The following is a 17,643-nucleotide window of genomic DNA, read 5'->3' as shown; positions in this document are numbered from 1 at the left end:
GATACACCATTCACAATAGGTGATGTCACAGCTCACCTCCTCCTCCTGTACAATGACTGATAACACCTCTATATGCAGTATTGGACTGGGGTACCAAGGGCCCACCAGCAACCAACTCCAGGGCCCCACTTTTCAGCTTCATACAAATGTTACATTATTCTTAATCACAAATTTATATAACAATGAACTGGGTAGATTGATAAATGAAAAATCTGCTGCCTCTGTCTGTACATAGTGATTCAAGTATATTATGCCAAGTACTGCTCATATAAGAGAGTGATGGCCTACTCATGCACAGGGGCCCACCGGTGAATTCTCCTGTTCTCCTGTGGTTCAGTCCATGCCTGTCTATATACAGTAGGTAGCACAGGATTCACCATCCAGAACAATATCCTCAAAAATACAATACATGATTGCAGTAATAGTATCCCTTAATTAGCCCCTACAGTAATAATATCCCCCATCCTGGCCCCCGTGTGTCTCATTCCTGGCTCCAGACATATGTTCTCTCATCCTGGCCCCATATGATCTCCCTATCCTGCCCCATCTGCCCCACGATACTGTCCCATCTGTCCCATGATCCTGCCTCATCTGTCCCATGATCTTGCACCATGTGTCTCCATCCTGCCCATGATCCTGCACCATCTATCTCCAACCTGCTCCATCTGTCTCATCCTGCACCCTCTGTCTCCACCCAGACCCATGATCCTGCACCATATGTCTCCATCATGCTTCGCAAACATATTGTGGCTTGCCACTTTCAATATAATAATAAAAAACACCTTTTACTTACCTGGCCATGGTTCAGCGACAATGTCCTTTCCTTGTATTTCAAGCGTGTACTCGCCGGCAAATGACAATGACTATTGCATTGCGGGACCGCAGTAATGCCCTGATGGCGGCCCTGCGTGTGTTCACAGCATAACAAATCAGAGGCCTGTTGTGTTGATACTGGTGCTGAAGCTGAGCCATCATACTAACAGACCTTCTAAGGCCTAATCATTTGTACCACATACAATCTGCATTTATCCTAGGGAGGGAGAGAGAGTTGCAGGAGCAGGAACAGTGACAGAATCCAGTCTATAGACAGAGATTAGGCCTGTGCAGTCCATTGGCAAATATATAGCTGCAGCTTTACTTGCGGGGGCTGGAAAAATTGAATACCGTATATAGTGCCTTCCAAAAGTATTCACCCCTTGGAACTTTTCAACCTTTTCCCACATATCATGCTTCAAACATAAAGATACCAAATGTAAATTTTTGGTGAAGAATCAACAACAAGTGGGACACAATTGTGAAGTTGAATGAAATTTATTGATTAATTTAAATTTTTGTGGAAATTCAAAAACTGAAAAGTGGGGCGTGCAATATTATTCGGCCCCTGTAACTTTCAGTGCAGCAAGCTCACTCCAGAAGTTTATTGTGGATCTCTGAATGATCCAATGTTGACCTAAATGACTAATGATGATAAATATAATCCACCTGTGTGTATTCAAGACTCCATATAAATGCACCTGCTCTGTGATAGTCTCAGGGTTCTGTTTGAAGCACAGAGAGCATCATAAACACCAAGGAACACAACAGGCAGATCCGTGATACTGTTGTGGAGAAGTTTAAAGCCGGATTTGGATACAAAATGATTTCCAAAACTTTAAACATCCCAAGGAGCACTGTGCAAGTTATCATATTGAAATGGAAGGAGTATCATACCACTGCAAATCTACCAATACCCGGCCGTCCCTCTAAACTTTCATCTCAAACAAGGAGAAGACTGATCAGAGATGCAACCAAGAGGCCCATGATCACTCTGGATGAACTGCAGAGATCTACAGCTGAGGTGGGACAGTCTGTCCATAGGACAACAATCAGTCGTACACTGCACAAACCTTACCTTTATGGAAGAGTGGCAAGAAGAAAGCCATTTCTCAAAGATATCCATAAAAAGTGTTGTTTAAATTTTGCAACAAGCCACCTGGGAGACACCAAACATTTGGAAGAAGGTGCTCTGGTCAGATGAAACCAAAATCGAACTTTTTGGCAACAATGCCAAACGATATGTTTGGCGTAAAGGCAGCACAGCTCATCACCCTGAGCACACCATCCCCACTGTCAAACATGGTGGTGGCAGCATCATGGTTTGGGGCTGCTTTTCTTCAGCAGGGACAGGGAAGATGGTTAAAATTGATGGGAAGATGGATGGAGCCAAATACAGGACCATTCTTGAAGAAAATCTGTTGGAGTCTGCAAAGACCTGAGACTGGGACGAAGATTTGTGTTCCAACAAGACAATGATCCCAAGCATAAAGCTAAATCTACAATGGAATGGTTCACAAATAAACGTATTCAGGTGTTAGAATGGCCAAGTCAACGTCCAGACCTGAATCCAATCGAGAATCTGTGGAAAGAGCTGAAAACTGCTGTTCACAAACCATCTCCATCCAACCTCACTGAGCTCGAGCTGTTTGCCAAGGAAGAATGGGCAAGAATTTCAGTCTCTCAATGTACAAAACTGATAGAGACATACCCCAAGCGACTTGCAGCTGTAATCGCAGCAAAAGGAGGCGCAACAAAGTATTAAGTTACAGGGGACGAATAATATTGCACGCCCCACTTTTCAGTTTTTGAATTTCCACAAATATTTTAGTAACCAATAAATTTCGTTCAACTTCACAATTGTGTCCCACGTGTTGTTGATTCTTCACCAAAAATTTACATTTGGTATCTTTATGTTTGAAGCATAATATGTGGGAAAGGTTGAAAAGTTCCAGGGGGCTGAATACTTTCGCAAGGCACTGTATTTTGATCCATCAAGTATTACGCGCTTTGCGGTCCTTTCTTGGTTTATCGTATTTTTCGGACTATAAAACACACTGAAACATAAGACACACCCCAAATTTTCAGAAGGAAAATAGGGAAAAAAATGAATGCGTCAAATGGGGGTCCGTCTTACAGTCTGAATTCAGCTTACTGGGAGAAATCAGTAGCGTTGATGGAACATGGTCCGACGATGCTATGACTCCCATCCCAGACCGGTGCGGCAGGTTTTGTGGTGTGGGGGCTCTGCTGACATTTTCTGAAAGCCCAGAGCTCCTGCACATCCATTGCTGCAGTGGGGGCCTCCGGGAAATCCCATCCCAGGCTGGTGTGGCAGGTTCCTTGGTGCTCAGGGGTGCGGGGGCTCCTCCAACATTTTGTGAAAGCCTGGAGCCCCGCACATCCCCACAGCTGTGATGCGGTGGCCTCCAGGAAAATGGTCACTGGGTCGGTGCATCTGCAAACTGAGATCTCGGCACCGAGATCTCATCTCCCGAGATATCAATCTGCACTTGCGCCGATGCGGCAGCCATATTTCCAGAGGCCATTTTACCATTTTAACGAAAAAAAAAGCATTTAAACATTTTTCTAGATTGAATTTGATTGTCATTCATACACTTTTGCGTTCTTTCTGTTACATTACAGTTGCATAAACCCACAAAAACCTCATTGATCGCTGCAGGTGACCAATTTTTTATTTGTATTAAAAATAAACTTGGTTTCCAGAGACCTAGTAATTACAAAATGCGTAAGACATGCATTAGGAGATGGGGAAGTGGAAGTGCTGATGATGGTACACGCAGATGCTGAGGACGTGTAGCAGGTGCGGCTGCGCCTGTTGCTGGAGCACAAGAAACACGCCCATACGTGACACGTAGGTTCCTGTCCCACTTTGCAGGGAGGCATGGGATACCACTTCTGAAGCCAAACCAGTGCAAACAGGTGGTCGGTAGGACAGCAAATAATGCTTCCAGCAGGCCTGGCAGCACCACCCAGTCTTCCACACTATCAAGTCTCACCAGCCTAAAGTCTGGAGAACTTAATCCTCACCCTGATCCTCCTTCTTCCCACCATGTTGAGTCCCAGGAGACTAGTGATCCCACATTAGGATACACTCCGAGGAGCTGTTTACAACATCATGTCTTGATTGTGGATGCTCAACCTGCATGCTCCAAGAGGGACAGGAGGACATGCTGTTTAGTGATGCATAAAACTTACAGCTGCCACTGCCACAAGAACATGATGGTGGGGAATGGCAGATTTGGGATAAGGAGGAATATGATGATGACACACATTTGCTGCTAAGTCTTGTTATTGTCAAGTCACAAAGTCAGAAGGACAGGGTGGCGGCGGTGGAAAATGAGGTGGTGGATGATGTCACTGACCCAACCTGAGAAGCTGGAATGCAGAGTGAGGACAGCAGCATTGAGGGGGAGAGAAAGATTGACAGCACGGAGACAGGAAGAGGCAGTGAGGTCACCAGAGGGAGAAGGTGGGAAACTGTTCAGCAGAGCACATACACTCCTGAATTTCTGTGTCAAAGTGTTAGGTGTTCACCAGGCAGTTTTTGAAAGAGAGTTCTGAGACAAAATGGCCATTTGCAACCTGTGCCATTCCAAGATCAGCTGGGTCCTGACCACTAAGAACCTCACCACCAACAGCATGATCAGGCGCATGTCAACTAAGCACCTGACTCAGTGGGCCGAATGAGTCACAGGACTGCAGCTTCCCCTCTGCTAGGAGCTTGCCAATCCCCTGTCCATGACACTGGTGCAGATGCCTCCTGCCCTACACCTATCCTTGCACATTCTGAAACACCATCATCAGGCACTTCCAAATCCTTGTTGCTGCATAGCATTCAGCTGTTCCTACCCCAGGGCTTGGAATTTAAAAGAAAGTTCTCAGCCACCCACCCATAGGCCCAAATGCCAAATAGGCATATTTCCAGGCTGCTTGCCACAGAAATATTACCATTTAGGTTGGTAGACACGTAGGATTTCCGACGACTCATGGCGACAGCTGTCCCTCGGTACTGGGTTTCCAGGCGCCACTTTTTTCCTGTTGTGGTGTCCCCCTTGTGCCAGCATATGTCCAGGAACATCACCCGTGCCTTTACCAATGCAGTTACTGGCATTGTCCACATTAATGACCGACATGTGGACAAGCGCTTCTGGCCAGGGACGCTACATTTCCCTAACGGCACACTAGGTGAACATTTTGGAGGTTCAGGCCAAGTCACACCCTGGCATGGCACGTGTGCTGCTGACGCCAAGGATTGCTGGCCCTACTTCTATTAGGGTTTCCTCCACCCCCTTCCTGCATCCCTTGCTGCTCCTATTGATCCTCCATCTCCGATGTGGTATTGTAAAGGGGAAAGTAGTTCTATGCAGTGAGTAACCGGAGACAGAGAAAGGATTAGCAACTATTTACGAAGCAATCAATAACAGTAATACTCCTTACAGGGAGGTAAAGGAAATGGCAAAAGATTATACAAGATAAACAAAACACTTATCGGTTGAAGTTCTGACAAGGGGAAGGCTGCGATTTCTCCCGACGGCGTCTCAAACGGTGCACAAAGTCTCTGGCTCTGCTACGAAGAAATGAATAACACTGCCACCTGACAATGCCGAAGGATTCAGTCCTCTTTGTCTTTGGTACTCTGGAACGTGGAAACAGTCCTTTGCGTGAATGTCCCAGAAATGGCGCCAGGCACGGGTCACGAGCTCGAGCACTAGCCGCAGCAGTCTGCAGTTTTTCGGAGTAGTCATTAAGCTGTTGTTCCGGTATCTTGGGCAAAACAGGGGCAGTAAGCGGTACAGATACAGACAGTAATTCAATAGCATCAAGTGTATTCTCAAAGTCAGCACGTGGAGGTCTGGGAACAGAGGAGTTGTCAGTAGGAGCTGTGGAAAGGGAGTCAACCATCTCTTGTCGCCATCCCACCAAGTCTGACCCGTTCCCCGTGCTCAGGCCGCCTTAAGTACCCCGTGCCCCCTGCTGTCTGATCAGATGGTCTTTCCTTCTCAGAGGAAATCTCCCTCGCTAGCAGTGGTGACAGCCCGATAGTTCCAGCCTTAAAGGGCACCGCACACCACTGACTCTGTCTTGTCAAACCTCCTTACAGTATCACAGAGCACATCGCTCACATCACTCAGAAGCTGGAAGCTCTGCAGTGCTGCCTCAGCGAAGTGGCAACAGGCTCTGCTGAAACTAATTTATCTAGGAGACAAACCGCACACTGCAGCAAACTTACTTAAAGGAATAACAGACCAGACAGATCTGTGGTTTTTGCCTCTAAACCTCCAACTAGGCATGGTCATGTGTAATAATGGGCGTAACCTAGTGGCGGCTGTGAGGCTTGACAATCTCACAGACATAGCATACTTGTCACTTGTGCTTATCTTGGTTGTTAAGCGGTTTCTGAAAGCATACCAAGATCTGCCAGTGCTTCTGGTCAAGGTACGCCACATCAGTGCCCAAGTCGGCTATGGCTGCCACCGCTCTGGCACTGGTGCAGCAGTGCATGCAAGTGCCAGCTCACCGACTGGTGAGCGATGTGACCATGCGCTGGAACTCCACACTGCATATGGTGGCAAGGCTTTGTGACAAGAAGTACCACTCCAACACACTCATCAGAATTCTGGTCAGCCTCCGCACATAACAGTGGGCGTGGCTGTCTGATTTGTTTGATTCTCCAACACTTTGAGGACTCCACAAAGATGGTGAGTGGCGATGACGCCATAGTCAGAGCAACTATCCAGCTTTGGTGCTTACTTAAACAGTAGCTGCTAACCACTAAACATGAAGCTTTGCATGCAGATAAGGTGGGGATGGACGAAAACATAACACAGAGAGATTGTAGCCAGCCCAGACTCATCTCATCTGCTCTGTACGGATTTGGTATCTATGAGGAGATGGACCCTGAGGAGGAGGAATAGGAACTGGTGGCTAACTCAACAGAGGCTAGTAATGACACAAACTTCGACGCTTCTCTCCTACGTGGATAGGCTGAGGATGGGATGAGGAGGAAGAGATGGAGGAGGAGGTGGAGGAGATGGAGAGTTGTTATCATTGTGGAGACAGGGAAATAGTGGCTGTTTGGAGCTTGGCACATATGGCTGACTTTATTTACCGCTGCCTTTCCCGTGACCCTCGTATTACATTCATCTTGGCCAAATGAGAGTACTGGTTGTTCACCCTGTTCGACCCATGCTACAAGGAGAACTTTGCATCTCTTCTTCCTAAGGGGGAGAGGTCATCTAAAATGGTGCTATACCATAAGGCCATTGTGGAAAATATGTTGAAAAAATTCCCATCAGACAACGCTAAGGGCAGGTGACAAGCTTCCTTGCCCAATCAAGGAGCAGAGGTGAGGGAGACACACAGCAGAGGCAGGAGTAAACTGTTAAAGGTGTGGGCCAATTTCATGACACCAGCCCAGTGCCCAGGGCCTGATGATGGGTATTTTTGTCAAGGAGGAAAAAGTTTTTAAAGATGGTCAAGCAATATCTGGTTACTCTCTAATTCCTCTGTGACTTTAAGCTATTGGGTCTCAAAGCTGGACACCTGGCATGAGCTGTCTCTCTATGCCTCAGAGGTGTTGTGCTGCCCTGCAACTAGCATCTTGTCTGAGCGGGTTTTTAGTGCCACCTGGGGGGTCATAACAGTAAGGTGCTTTCGCCTGTCAACAGAGAATGCAGAGAGGCCCACGCTCATAAAAATTAGCAAAGTTTGGATTAAACCCGACTTTTCCACACCACTAGATGACAGCAGCACTTAAAGTGTTCATGTTCAACATTTTAAAGAGGTCTGCCAGTTGTTGCCTTTCAGGTGGTCTATGGATGATCCTCCTCATAATTTCTATCTGGCTTTGCCCTTTCTGCAAAGCTTTTATGACTGCATAAGTATCAACTACACTTTCAAAATATTTTCATTCAGCATTTTTTTATGAATTCAATGACTCATCCATACTGTTTAATACTGTTATTGTATTATGGTGGTATGTAAAATGTACAAAAAGCGTACAAAAAAATAGCTCAGGATTACTCATCCATACAGTATTGCATACTTTATGTCACATTTCTGTGGTATATAACAGTAGAAAAAAGCGTGTGAAAATTTTGCTTGTTTCTTCACATTTTTCACCCATACACTATCCTGTGTTCTGGGGTACATTTTTGTGATGTATAACATTCAAAAAAAGTTTACAAATTTTACTGGGTTACATTTCTCAGCCATACAGAATTACGTGTTCTTGGGTACTTTTTATTGGTATATAAGCCTCAAAAAACTTGTTCAAAATTTATCAGTATTATATTTCTCACCCATAGACTATCCCTTGGTCTGGAGGACACTTCCTTGGTCTATAACCCTCAAATGTGCCTAGTCTTTATGAGTCTAGGAGACCAATACATGACAATGTGACCAGAATGCGCATGACGCCTCCTTTATGTCTAAAGCAGGGTGGATCTAAGTTGCTTACTTTTGGGACTTCTTGTTTTCGTCATAAACTAAACTGAAATTTCCTATTTTTTAATTAAAAAAAAACAATTACTTAAATTATATATTTTTTAAAATCCTTTCAAAATTTTGCCTTATATACAAGTCATTATTCAGTAAAGAACGTTTCTTAAAATTTTTTTTCCTGTATAATGCAATTTCTCGTCATTTTGGAATGTTTTATTGTCGCTCTTTAACCCCTTAACGACCAAAGGTATTTTTGTTTTTGCATTTTCATTTTTTGCTCCCATTCTTTGAGCGACACCATTGGTTTTAATATATCATGTACTAGAAAACGGGGAAAAAATTCCAAGTGCTGTGAAATGGAAAAAAGTGCAATCCCACACTTGTTTTTGTTTTTTTTAAACCATGTTCACTAAATGCTAAAACTGACCCGCCACTATGATTCTCCAGGTCATTACATGTTCATAGACACCAAACATGTCTACGCTCTTTTTTATTTAAGTGGTTAAAAAAAAAAATTCCAAAGTTGGTTAAAAAAAAAAGTTGCAGCCATTTTCCGATGCCCGTAGCGTCTCCACTTTTTGTGATCTCGGGTTGGGTGAGGACTTATTTTTTGTGTGCCGATCTGACTTTTATTAATGATACCATTTTGATGCAGATATGATTTTGTGATCGCCCGTTAGTGCATTTTAATGCAATGTTGCGGTGACCGAAAAAACTTAATTTTGACTTTTTTCTCATTACATAGTTTAATGATAGGGTTAATTCATTTTTTATATTGATAGATCGGGCGATTCTGAATGCGGCAATACCAAATATGTGTAGGTTTGATTTTTTTATTGTTTTATTTTGAATGGGGGGTGATTTGAAGTTTTATTTTTTTTATTTTATTAATATTCTTAAAAACATTTTTTTACTTTTTGGCATGCTTCAATAGTCTCCATGGGAGACTAGATGCTGCCATAACTCGATCGGCTCTGCTACATACAGGTGATAATCAGATCGCCTGTATGTACTGTAGCAGAAATGCTCACTTGCTATGAGTGCCGTCCACTGGGTGCTGCTCATAGAAATCTGGCTACGACAACCATAGAGGTCTGCTGGAGACCTCTGGTGGTCCTGCCAACCCACTGATGACTCGCGATCACGTGACGGGGTCACCGATGGGCAGGATTTCCAGTGCGTTCGCCGGAAGCGAGAGTTAAATGCCGCTGTCAAAGATTGACAGCAGCATTTAACAGGTTAACAGCCACAGGTGGATCGCAATTCCACCCACAGCTGTTGCAGGCACATCTCAGCTGTATATATCAGCTGTTATGTGCCCAGAAAGGTGCAAGCTCAGCGCCGGAGCCTGCACCAAATGGGGGGCCAACATCGGCGTACTATTACTCCCAATGTCGGAAAGAGGTTTTTAAAATGGAGTAAAAGAGTGACCTCATTGTTCTCAGCAGCAATCTGGGGGTCAGAGATGCTTCCAGGGGTCTTCTCAATGCTGTTCTCCTCCCATTCAGCACTTTTTCCATCCATTTGAACATTTTCACTGCCCCCCCAGACCTCTTTGTAGGGTCTACCGGAAAAAAGCTTGGCTTTCCCATTGACTCCCATTATACTCGTTACTGGAAACGAACATGCGAGTATTAAGAATTGCTCCGTTCAAGCAACGAGCGCCCAAACATTTTAGCGCTCGCTCATCCCTAATTGTAACCTCATCTTGGAAAACCCTAAAAACCACCTCTACTGCCAGCTGGTAATTTTCAGGCCTGATGAGGGTGATTGTTATTTATAATATTCATTCTTTCTCTTTATCTTATAGGACAATTTTGGTTTAGTAATGAAGCCCCCCTGGGATTTCCAGCAGCGGAGTCAGAGAGCTGCCTCCTGTAAGTGCAGAAAACGTCATTTATGGTCAATATACATCTCTTCCTTTTGTTCTTTTCCCATAAGACATGTACTCGTATCATAGTAGAGTCTGTGGGTCGAGGTCGACCATACAGGTGTGCAACTAGGAGGTTGGGGGCGCCTCAGATGACCTGGCGTCCAAGGCGTGTGATCACCCGCACTTTTTAACTTTATGGCTGTATTACCTCTACATTATTACAGTTTAATATTTAGCAACTGTACGGAAGTTGATTTTATCAAAAAATGTTTGCAAATTCTAGGGCTGTATGTTGTCGAGCACCGATAATTAGGCACAGAAGGATGTGGTTGAGTGTGCACTATATGACCATACACCACGTGTACAGGGCACGATACAACTGCAGGAGGGAAGGGGAGCTACGGATTACAGGAACGTTGGAATATGGGTCACTTTTTCCTTCTTGAGTTATTGGACTGGCGGCAAAAAAATGTGCAAAGAGAACAAAAGAGAAGACATACAGTCATGGCCAAAAGTGTTGGCACCCTTGAACTTGTTCCATGAAATGAAGTATTTCTCCCAGATTATTACAATTCCACATGTTTTGTTATACTCAGGTTTATTTCCTTATTGTTTATTGGAACAACACAAAAAAAAACAGAAGAAAAAGACAAATCAGTCAAAATTTCACACAAAACCCCCAAAATGGGCCGGGCAAAATTGTTGGCACCCTCAGGTTAATATTTGGTTGCACCCTTGGGAATAAATAACTGTAATCAATCACTTCCTGTAACCATCCACAAGTTTCTTGCTCCTCTCAGCCGGGATCTTGGGCGTCTTTTCTTACAATCTGCTCCCGGTCTCATATTTCTCCTTCTCCCGATAGCGATTGTAAGATCTCTCCACAGGTGATCACTGGGATTTAGATCCGGACTCAATTGCTGCCACTTCAGAGCTCTCCAGTGCTTTGTTTCCATTCATTTCTGGGGGTTTCTTGAAATATGTTTGGGGTCATTGTCCTGCTGGAAGACCCATGACCCAGGATACAAACTCAGCTTTCTGACACTGGGCCCTACATTGTAATCCAAAATCCTTTGGTAACCTTCAGATTTCATGATGTCTTGTACACAGTCAAGGCATTGGATGCCAGAGGCAGCAGAGCAATCCCAAAACATCTGTTACCCTCCACCATATCTGACTGTAGGTACTGTGTTCTTTTCTTTGTAGGCCTCATTCTGTTTTCAGTAAACAGTAGAATGATGTGCTTTACGAAAAGCTCTATCTTGGTCTCTTCTGTCCACAAGATGCTCTCCCAGAAGGATTTTAGCTTAATCACATACATTTTGGCAAACTGCAGTCTAGTTTTTTTTATGTCAGCAGTGGGTCCTCCTGGGTCTCCTGCCATAGCGTTTAATTTCATTCACAGTTCACGCTGACTCTGATGCCCCCTGAGCCTGCAGGACAACTTGGATTTCTTTGCACCTTGATTGGGGCTTATCCACCATTCTGTGTTGTAACCTTTCGTCAGTTTTTCTCTGCTGTCCACATCCAGGGAGATTAGCTACAGTGCGATGAGTTGTAAACATTTGGGTTATGTTGTGCACCATGGAAAAAGGAACATATAGATCTCTGGAGACGGACTTGTATACTTGAGATTGTTAATATTGTTCAACAATTTTGGTTCTCAGACAATTCTCTTCTCCTCTTTCTGTTCTCCATGCTTAGTGTGGCACACACAGACACACAATGCAAACATTGTCAACTTCTCCCCTTTTTATCTGGTTTCAGATGTGATTTTTATATTGCCCACACCTGTCACTTGCCACAGGTGAGTGTGAACGAGCATCACATGCTGGAAACAAAGTTGTTTACCCAAAATTTTGGAAAGGTGCCAACAATTTTTTCAGGACCATTTTTGGGCTTTTGTGTGAAATGATGTCCAATTTGCCTTTTTTTCCTCTTTTTTGTGTGTTGTTCCAATACACACAAAGAAAATAAACGTGTATAACAAAACTTGGGGGATTGTGATAATTGTCCTGGAGAAAAAATTAACTGGAACAATTTCAAGGGTTAAAACACTTTTGTCCATGACTGTATTATCTCCACCCGGGGCAGACCTCGGGACTATATCTGCAGCCTTGTGGATGGCTTGTCCAGTTTTTAGACACACAATTATTTCAAGTATGGAACATATTTCCAAGTGAAGCAGGGAACATTACTGCAGCTGCAGACCAGGCTCTGTCTCCTGTGCAGGCATTCATATTGTTTTCTGTTAGGTAAAGACGGCCATTAAAATTGAAGGACAGATATCCTAGTCAACAGGCTGGTTCTGAAGAGCAAGTGGAAAATGTGATATTACATAATGGTCTAAAACTGTCTAGTAATGGTCATCTTCAAATTAGAAGGATCGAACTTGATCCTGTTGCAATGTATGGAAGAAAAATGACAACACAATGAAGGTTCTGAAGGTCATCAACGTTGGGTTTCAGTGGAGTGCACTATTTTAGGGAAGATCACTAGAGTCTATGACTTTAGAAAGGTTCTCTGGAGTCCATAACTTTAGAGAAGATCACTGGAGTCCATAAATTTAGAGAAGATCACTGGAGTCCATGACTTTAGAAAGGTTCTCTGGAGTCCATAACTTTAGAGAAGACTACAACACTGCAAATCATGACTTGAGAAAAGATCACATCATCGGAGTTTATAAATTGTGAGATCACTGGAATTTATGACTTGTGAGATCACATCACTGGAGTCCATGTTTTGTGTGAAGATCACATCACTGAAGTCTATCGATTATGAAATCACTGGAGTCCATGACTTGTGAGAAGATCACATGATTGGAGACTATGAATTATGAGATCAATAAAGTCCATGACTTGTGAAAAGATCCCATGTCTTTGGAAAGATCATATCGATGAGTCCATTAGTCATGAAAACTATCAACCATTCCATTATGGAAATTTCTATATGGGATTAGAGTGCTAAGGAAGAATTTTTTGGTGATACCAATTGTTGTTGATGCCCCCTGTGGTCTCCTTGGGTTGGGAAACAGCGAAGACTGTAGTCCACCAACCCTCCCAAACACTTTTATGTTCAGAGACTTCTAGAATATGCCAGTATGGGTTGAATCTTCATGTTATTTGTCTTTCCAACTAGTCATCAACAAAATTGAAGACTTTTTTTTTTATTTTCAGCAAAGCCTCCTGCTTGTTACTTCCCGTTTATTGCTAATGGAGTCTCCTTCAGTGCATGCACTATGGAGGGTCAGACCCGGAGCTACTGGTGCTCCACCACAGAAAACTATGACAGAGATGGGAACTGGAGCTGGTGCACCGGCCCAGGTGAGACACATCATATTCTTACACGTAAATTTCAATCTGCTTTCCTTAGGTCCAATGTGCTGTGGTCACTTACATGTGGTTGACGGTTACTTACCGATTTCCGCCAGTGTGCCACCTGACTCTTATTTAGTAATGTGGTCATGTCTGTGCATAGAGGGAATAATGCCTGGGAACACATAGTATCTATAATATAATAAACCCGAGAGCTAACTGTAAACCAGCATTATTGTGATCTCAGTATATCCATAGGTGCTGGGAATGATCAGAGGAATGTCCGCGCTTCTTAGATCTTAGGTCTATGGATTTGCGACTCTGGATCTTGGCATCATCATCATGTTTGTGTCTTGCAGGAACCAGCAGCTACTTAGCCTGTGTATTTCCTTTTCTGTATAATGGGGTGCAGCAGACACAGTGTGTCCTGGACATCAAGGGGTACACCTGGTGCTCCTCTACAGCCAACTACGACAGGGACGGCAAAGCCATCTACTGCCTGGAAGTCGGTACAGTGTACCCAAGCAGATTCTAAGGACCAGATGCTCCCCGCCTGGATAGAAGAACTGTCAAAGCTGACTGATTAGCGCTTACGTTACATGAGCCTTCCTTCTTCACTTCCTTCCTTCTTATTTTATCCTCCATTTCTCCATTTAATCAAAACCTCTTTCATTTCACATTTATTTTCTCTTCTTTTATCTCTGTACTCCCTTCTGTTTTCTTTCAATAATATCTTCATTTTTTCCATTTTTCATCCATTATGTTATGTTTTTTTCTCCTTTCTTTTACAAGTTTCCTTTTTACGTTCCTTCTGTTTTTTTCTTTCTTTCTGTTATCTTTTCTTTTTTCCTTCCCATTGTTTTACTTTTATTCTTATTCCTCTTCTCTTTCTCCACTTCCTCACACTTTCCCTCTTTTAGTCTTGTTCTCCTCTTTACGCTCTCTTTAATCCTTTCTTGCCTTTTCCTCACTTGCTATTTACATTTAGCCAGCATTCATCTTATCTTTATATTTTTCCCTCGCTCCTTTTTTCTTACTTTCTCATTTATTTTTCCATTTTTCTTATTTCCATCCTGCCTTTCCTTTACCCCATGACTTCCTTCTCCTTCTTTCCTTACTCCCTTCCTTTTTTTGTCTCTTTTCTTCCAACACTTTCTTCTTCATTCTTTCTTTTTCCAGTTTTCTTCCATCCTTCCCTTTTCCTTCCTATATTTTTTCTTTTCATTTCTTTAGTTTCTATCCTTGCCTTCTACTCTCTTATTCCTTCCCCTTTTCTTTCTGCCTTTTTTCTTTTTTCATTCCTTCTTTCTTAGATTCTTTCTTTCTCACTCTCTCGCGTTTTACGCCTCTATTTCCTTGTTTCTCTCTCTCTTTCTTTGTCTTTTTCATTTTTTATAACTCTTCTTTCTTTTTCTCTACATTTTTTTCTTTAATATTCTCTTTCTTTCTTTCTTTGTCTTTTTCTTTCTTTCTTTGTCTCCCGGTTTTTTTCTTCTTTTTTTCTCTTTCTTTCCTTTTTTTCCTTTTGTGCTCTCTCTTTTTCTCTCTTTCTTTCTGTTCTTTCTTTCTTCCCTTTTACTTTCTTTTTCAGTCTATTTTCATCTATACTTTATTTTTTCCTCCTTTATTACTTTCCTTCTTCCATTCTTTTTCTCTATTTTTTCTTTTTATCTTTTTCTTACTTTTTTCCTTTCCTCTTTTTCTTCTTTTTTCTCTTTTTCTACTTTCTTTTTGTGTCTTTCTTTCTTTCCTAATCCTTCCTTTTGCTTTCTTTTCATTCTATTTTCTTCTACACTTCTTTCCTCCTTTATTTCACTTTCCTTCTTTCATACTCTCTCTTTTATCTGTCACTTTCATATCTCTCTCCCTTCCTTCAGGTCTTCATTCTCCATCCTTCTTCCTCCTTCTCACTCCTCTCATTTCAGTCCTCCCTTCTCTATTCCTTTCTCCTGTAAAGTCTTGTCATCACTGTGTGATGGTCAGAAGAACTGGCAGTGATTTCTGGATGATATTTCCAGATATTTCCCTCATAGATTAACCCTTTGTTGTATATGCATTTACAAGAAATAAAGACTTTCTGCAGCTGCAGACGTTGGCGCTGACAATCAGCGGCAGTCGAGGAACTGCAGAAAAAATGGCCGGAGGGGAAAATGATTTACGTTGTATTTCAGAAATACAAAATAATTATTATCTAAAAGAATAGAGTGTAACAATGGGACTCCTCGAGCTCTGAGTCTTTACAGATGTCTACCTATCTTCCTGACCTTTCTTTTACATTCCTTTGAAGATTTCAAGCTATCCACTGCCACCATATCGTCTGGCACCCTTGGACCGGGCATTCTGGCAGAAACGAGTCCTGTGGCCACTGAGTCAGACACCCTGGCTACTGCAGATTTGGACACAACCACAGCCTCACCTGGGACCACCCTGAGCGAGACCCACCAGGATGTCTCAAAATCAACATCACCAGCCCTGAAAACAAGTCCAACTACTGCCCAGACAACACTGCAGGGTTCCAGTCTACGGCCCATCCCAAGCACTTCCCAAGACTGGGGGTCCACTGACTCCCAGAGCACAGGGGGATCCTCCGGTAAGAGACGTCCTTTGTCCTATCGCCTTGTGTGGAGTGGTTACAGCCTTCAACAATCCCAGGACGGTCCTCTCCTGAAACACTCTGTGCCACTCTATATAGCTACATTATGAATGGGGTGAGGCCCAGAGATAGGTATTTTGGGAATTTGGAGGATATTTTACTTTTTTTTTTTTAATTTTCTTTAATGCAGGTATGACATTGGCAACAACGAATTCAGCTCAGCCAACAGGTAAGTGACGTTATATACTCACCTCCCAAACGGACAGATTTTTGTGCAATTGTCCTGACCTCAGATGGGTCTCATCCAAATGTGTCCTTTTTGAGATAACGAGAGGTAAAACACGTTTTAGGACAAAGTCAAGGACAACACATTACATATTTCACCCCTCTTGGGGAACCTTCCTCTCTGTACCTGCTTTTACCCCCCCGTATACCTGTGATATATTGTAATACTCTAATGTCAAGAATTATTTTGTCAGGACTTTATTAATCACACAAATTCACAATATCCCAGCCCGGGAAGGTCGCGAGTACCACCCACGGTGATCTTTGGCGCGAACAGCTCTCTGCGGCCCCCTATCGTCCGAACAATTACACGATTGACCAACGATGAACGGATAAGGACACAGCCTGTTTGCACCACTAGGACGGTTATCGGAAAATTAACCATGAGTGTATGGCATATACACCTCCGGATTCCAACACCTGGAATATGTATATACACCCCGGCACGGTCAACGCTAACTCTCCGATAACCCCAGACTACTCGCCGCCACCACCACTCTGTTTTGGCTAATTGGAAACCACTTACGGTAGCTTATGGCTTTGAGACGTACTTTACAGAACAGAAGGAACAGAACTATTACATTTTATATCTAATCCAAAGGGAGGTAGTGTTTATGAAAAAAATACAAAAGATGTACAAAGGGGAACAAAACAATACAGCATAAACAGTTAAATGAAATAAAAGGGATTAACAGGAAAACTCACTATACCGATCCCAGGGACGATTCAGTTTAGCCAAAGGAGAGCGCTTCGCTGGGGGCAGTCAACAAACTGGATTCATGCCCTCACGGGTGTGCAACTCTCTACAGGATCCCAGATCATAATTGAGCTAGATCTTTTATCAGACCCTGAGTCCCACCCACAACCTTCCCCCCGGTGATGACCTCACATGGGCCCGGTTGTGGGCTGGTCGCAGCCCTTCATGATTTTAGGAAATCCCAAATTATGCAATAACTCCTGTCGCAATTTCTTTTGCGGGGACAATGATTTCTAGTGTACATGTAAAATTTTTCCCTTGAGTGGACAGTGTATTTCCTGCGGTCAAAAGGTTTCCATCACTTTGTTATTTACGTGTAAATACCGGCATCCTTTTGTTGTCCAACTCCTTGAAAAAGACTTCTTCTGCCTTAATGACACATTCTGATTTAGTCACCTGGGCAGAGAGGACTCCTTGCATGTTAATTAAGATGGTTCACATCTCTTTGTGCACTGCAATATTACATAACGGCAGCTTTGAGTGCTATCTCCTATTTCCTTATGGCAAATGGGAGAGGGGAGAAAAAAGGGAAGGATGGGGG

The 17,643-nt window shown here is 43.2% G+C and overlaps 1 protein-coding gene across 1 annotated transcript in view; it reads left to right on the top strand.

Moving 5' to 3' along the window:
* Positions 1-9,834: 9,834 nt before the first annotated feature.
* LOC141074365 (adhesion G-protein coupled receptor F1-like) overlaps positions 9,835-17,643 on the top strand; it is a 44,145-nt gene continuing 36,336 nt past the window's right edge. The window contains exons 1-5 of the mRNA XM_073562017.1: positions 9,835-10,157; positions 13,330-13,476; positions 13,827-13,976; positions 15,755-16,057; positions 16,251-16,289. Coding sequence (XP_073418118.1) covers positions 10,109-10,157; positions 13,330-13,476; positions 13,827-13,976; positions 15,755-16,057; positions 16,251-16,289 — 688 coding nt within the window. The 5' untranslated portion in view covers positions 9,835-10,108. The remainder of the gene's footprint in view (positions 10,158-13,329; positions 13,477-13,826; positions 13,977-15,754; positions 16,058-16,250; positions 16,290-17,643) is intronic.

The sequence above is a fragment of the Dendrobates tinctorius genome, unplaced genomic scaffold, assembly GCF_039654945.1.
Source record: "Dendrobates tinctorius isolate UK_male_01 unplaced genomic scaffold, ASM3965494v1 ptg000332l, whole genome shotgun sequence".
In the NCBI taxonomy this organism is placed as follows: Eukaryota; Metazoa; Chordata; class Amphibia; order Anura; family Dendrobatidae; genus Dendrobates; species Dendrobates tinctorius.
Note: the sequence above shows the minus strand (reverse complement) of the source record. Positions and strands in the feature narration are given on the sequence as shown.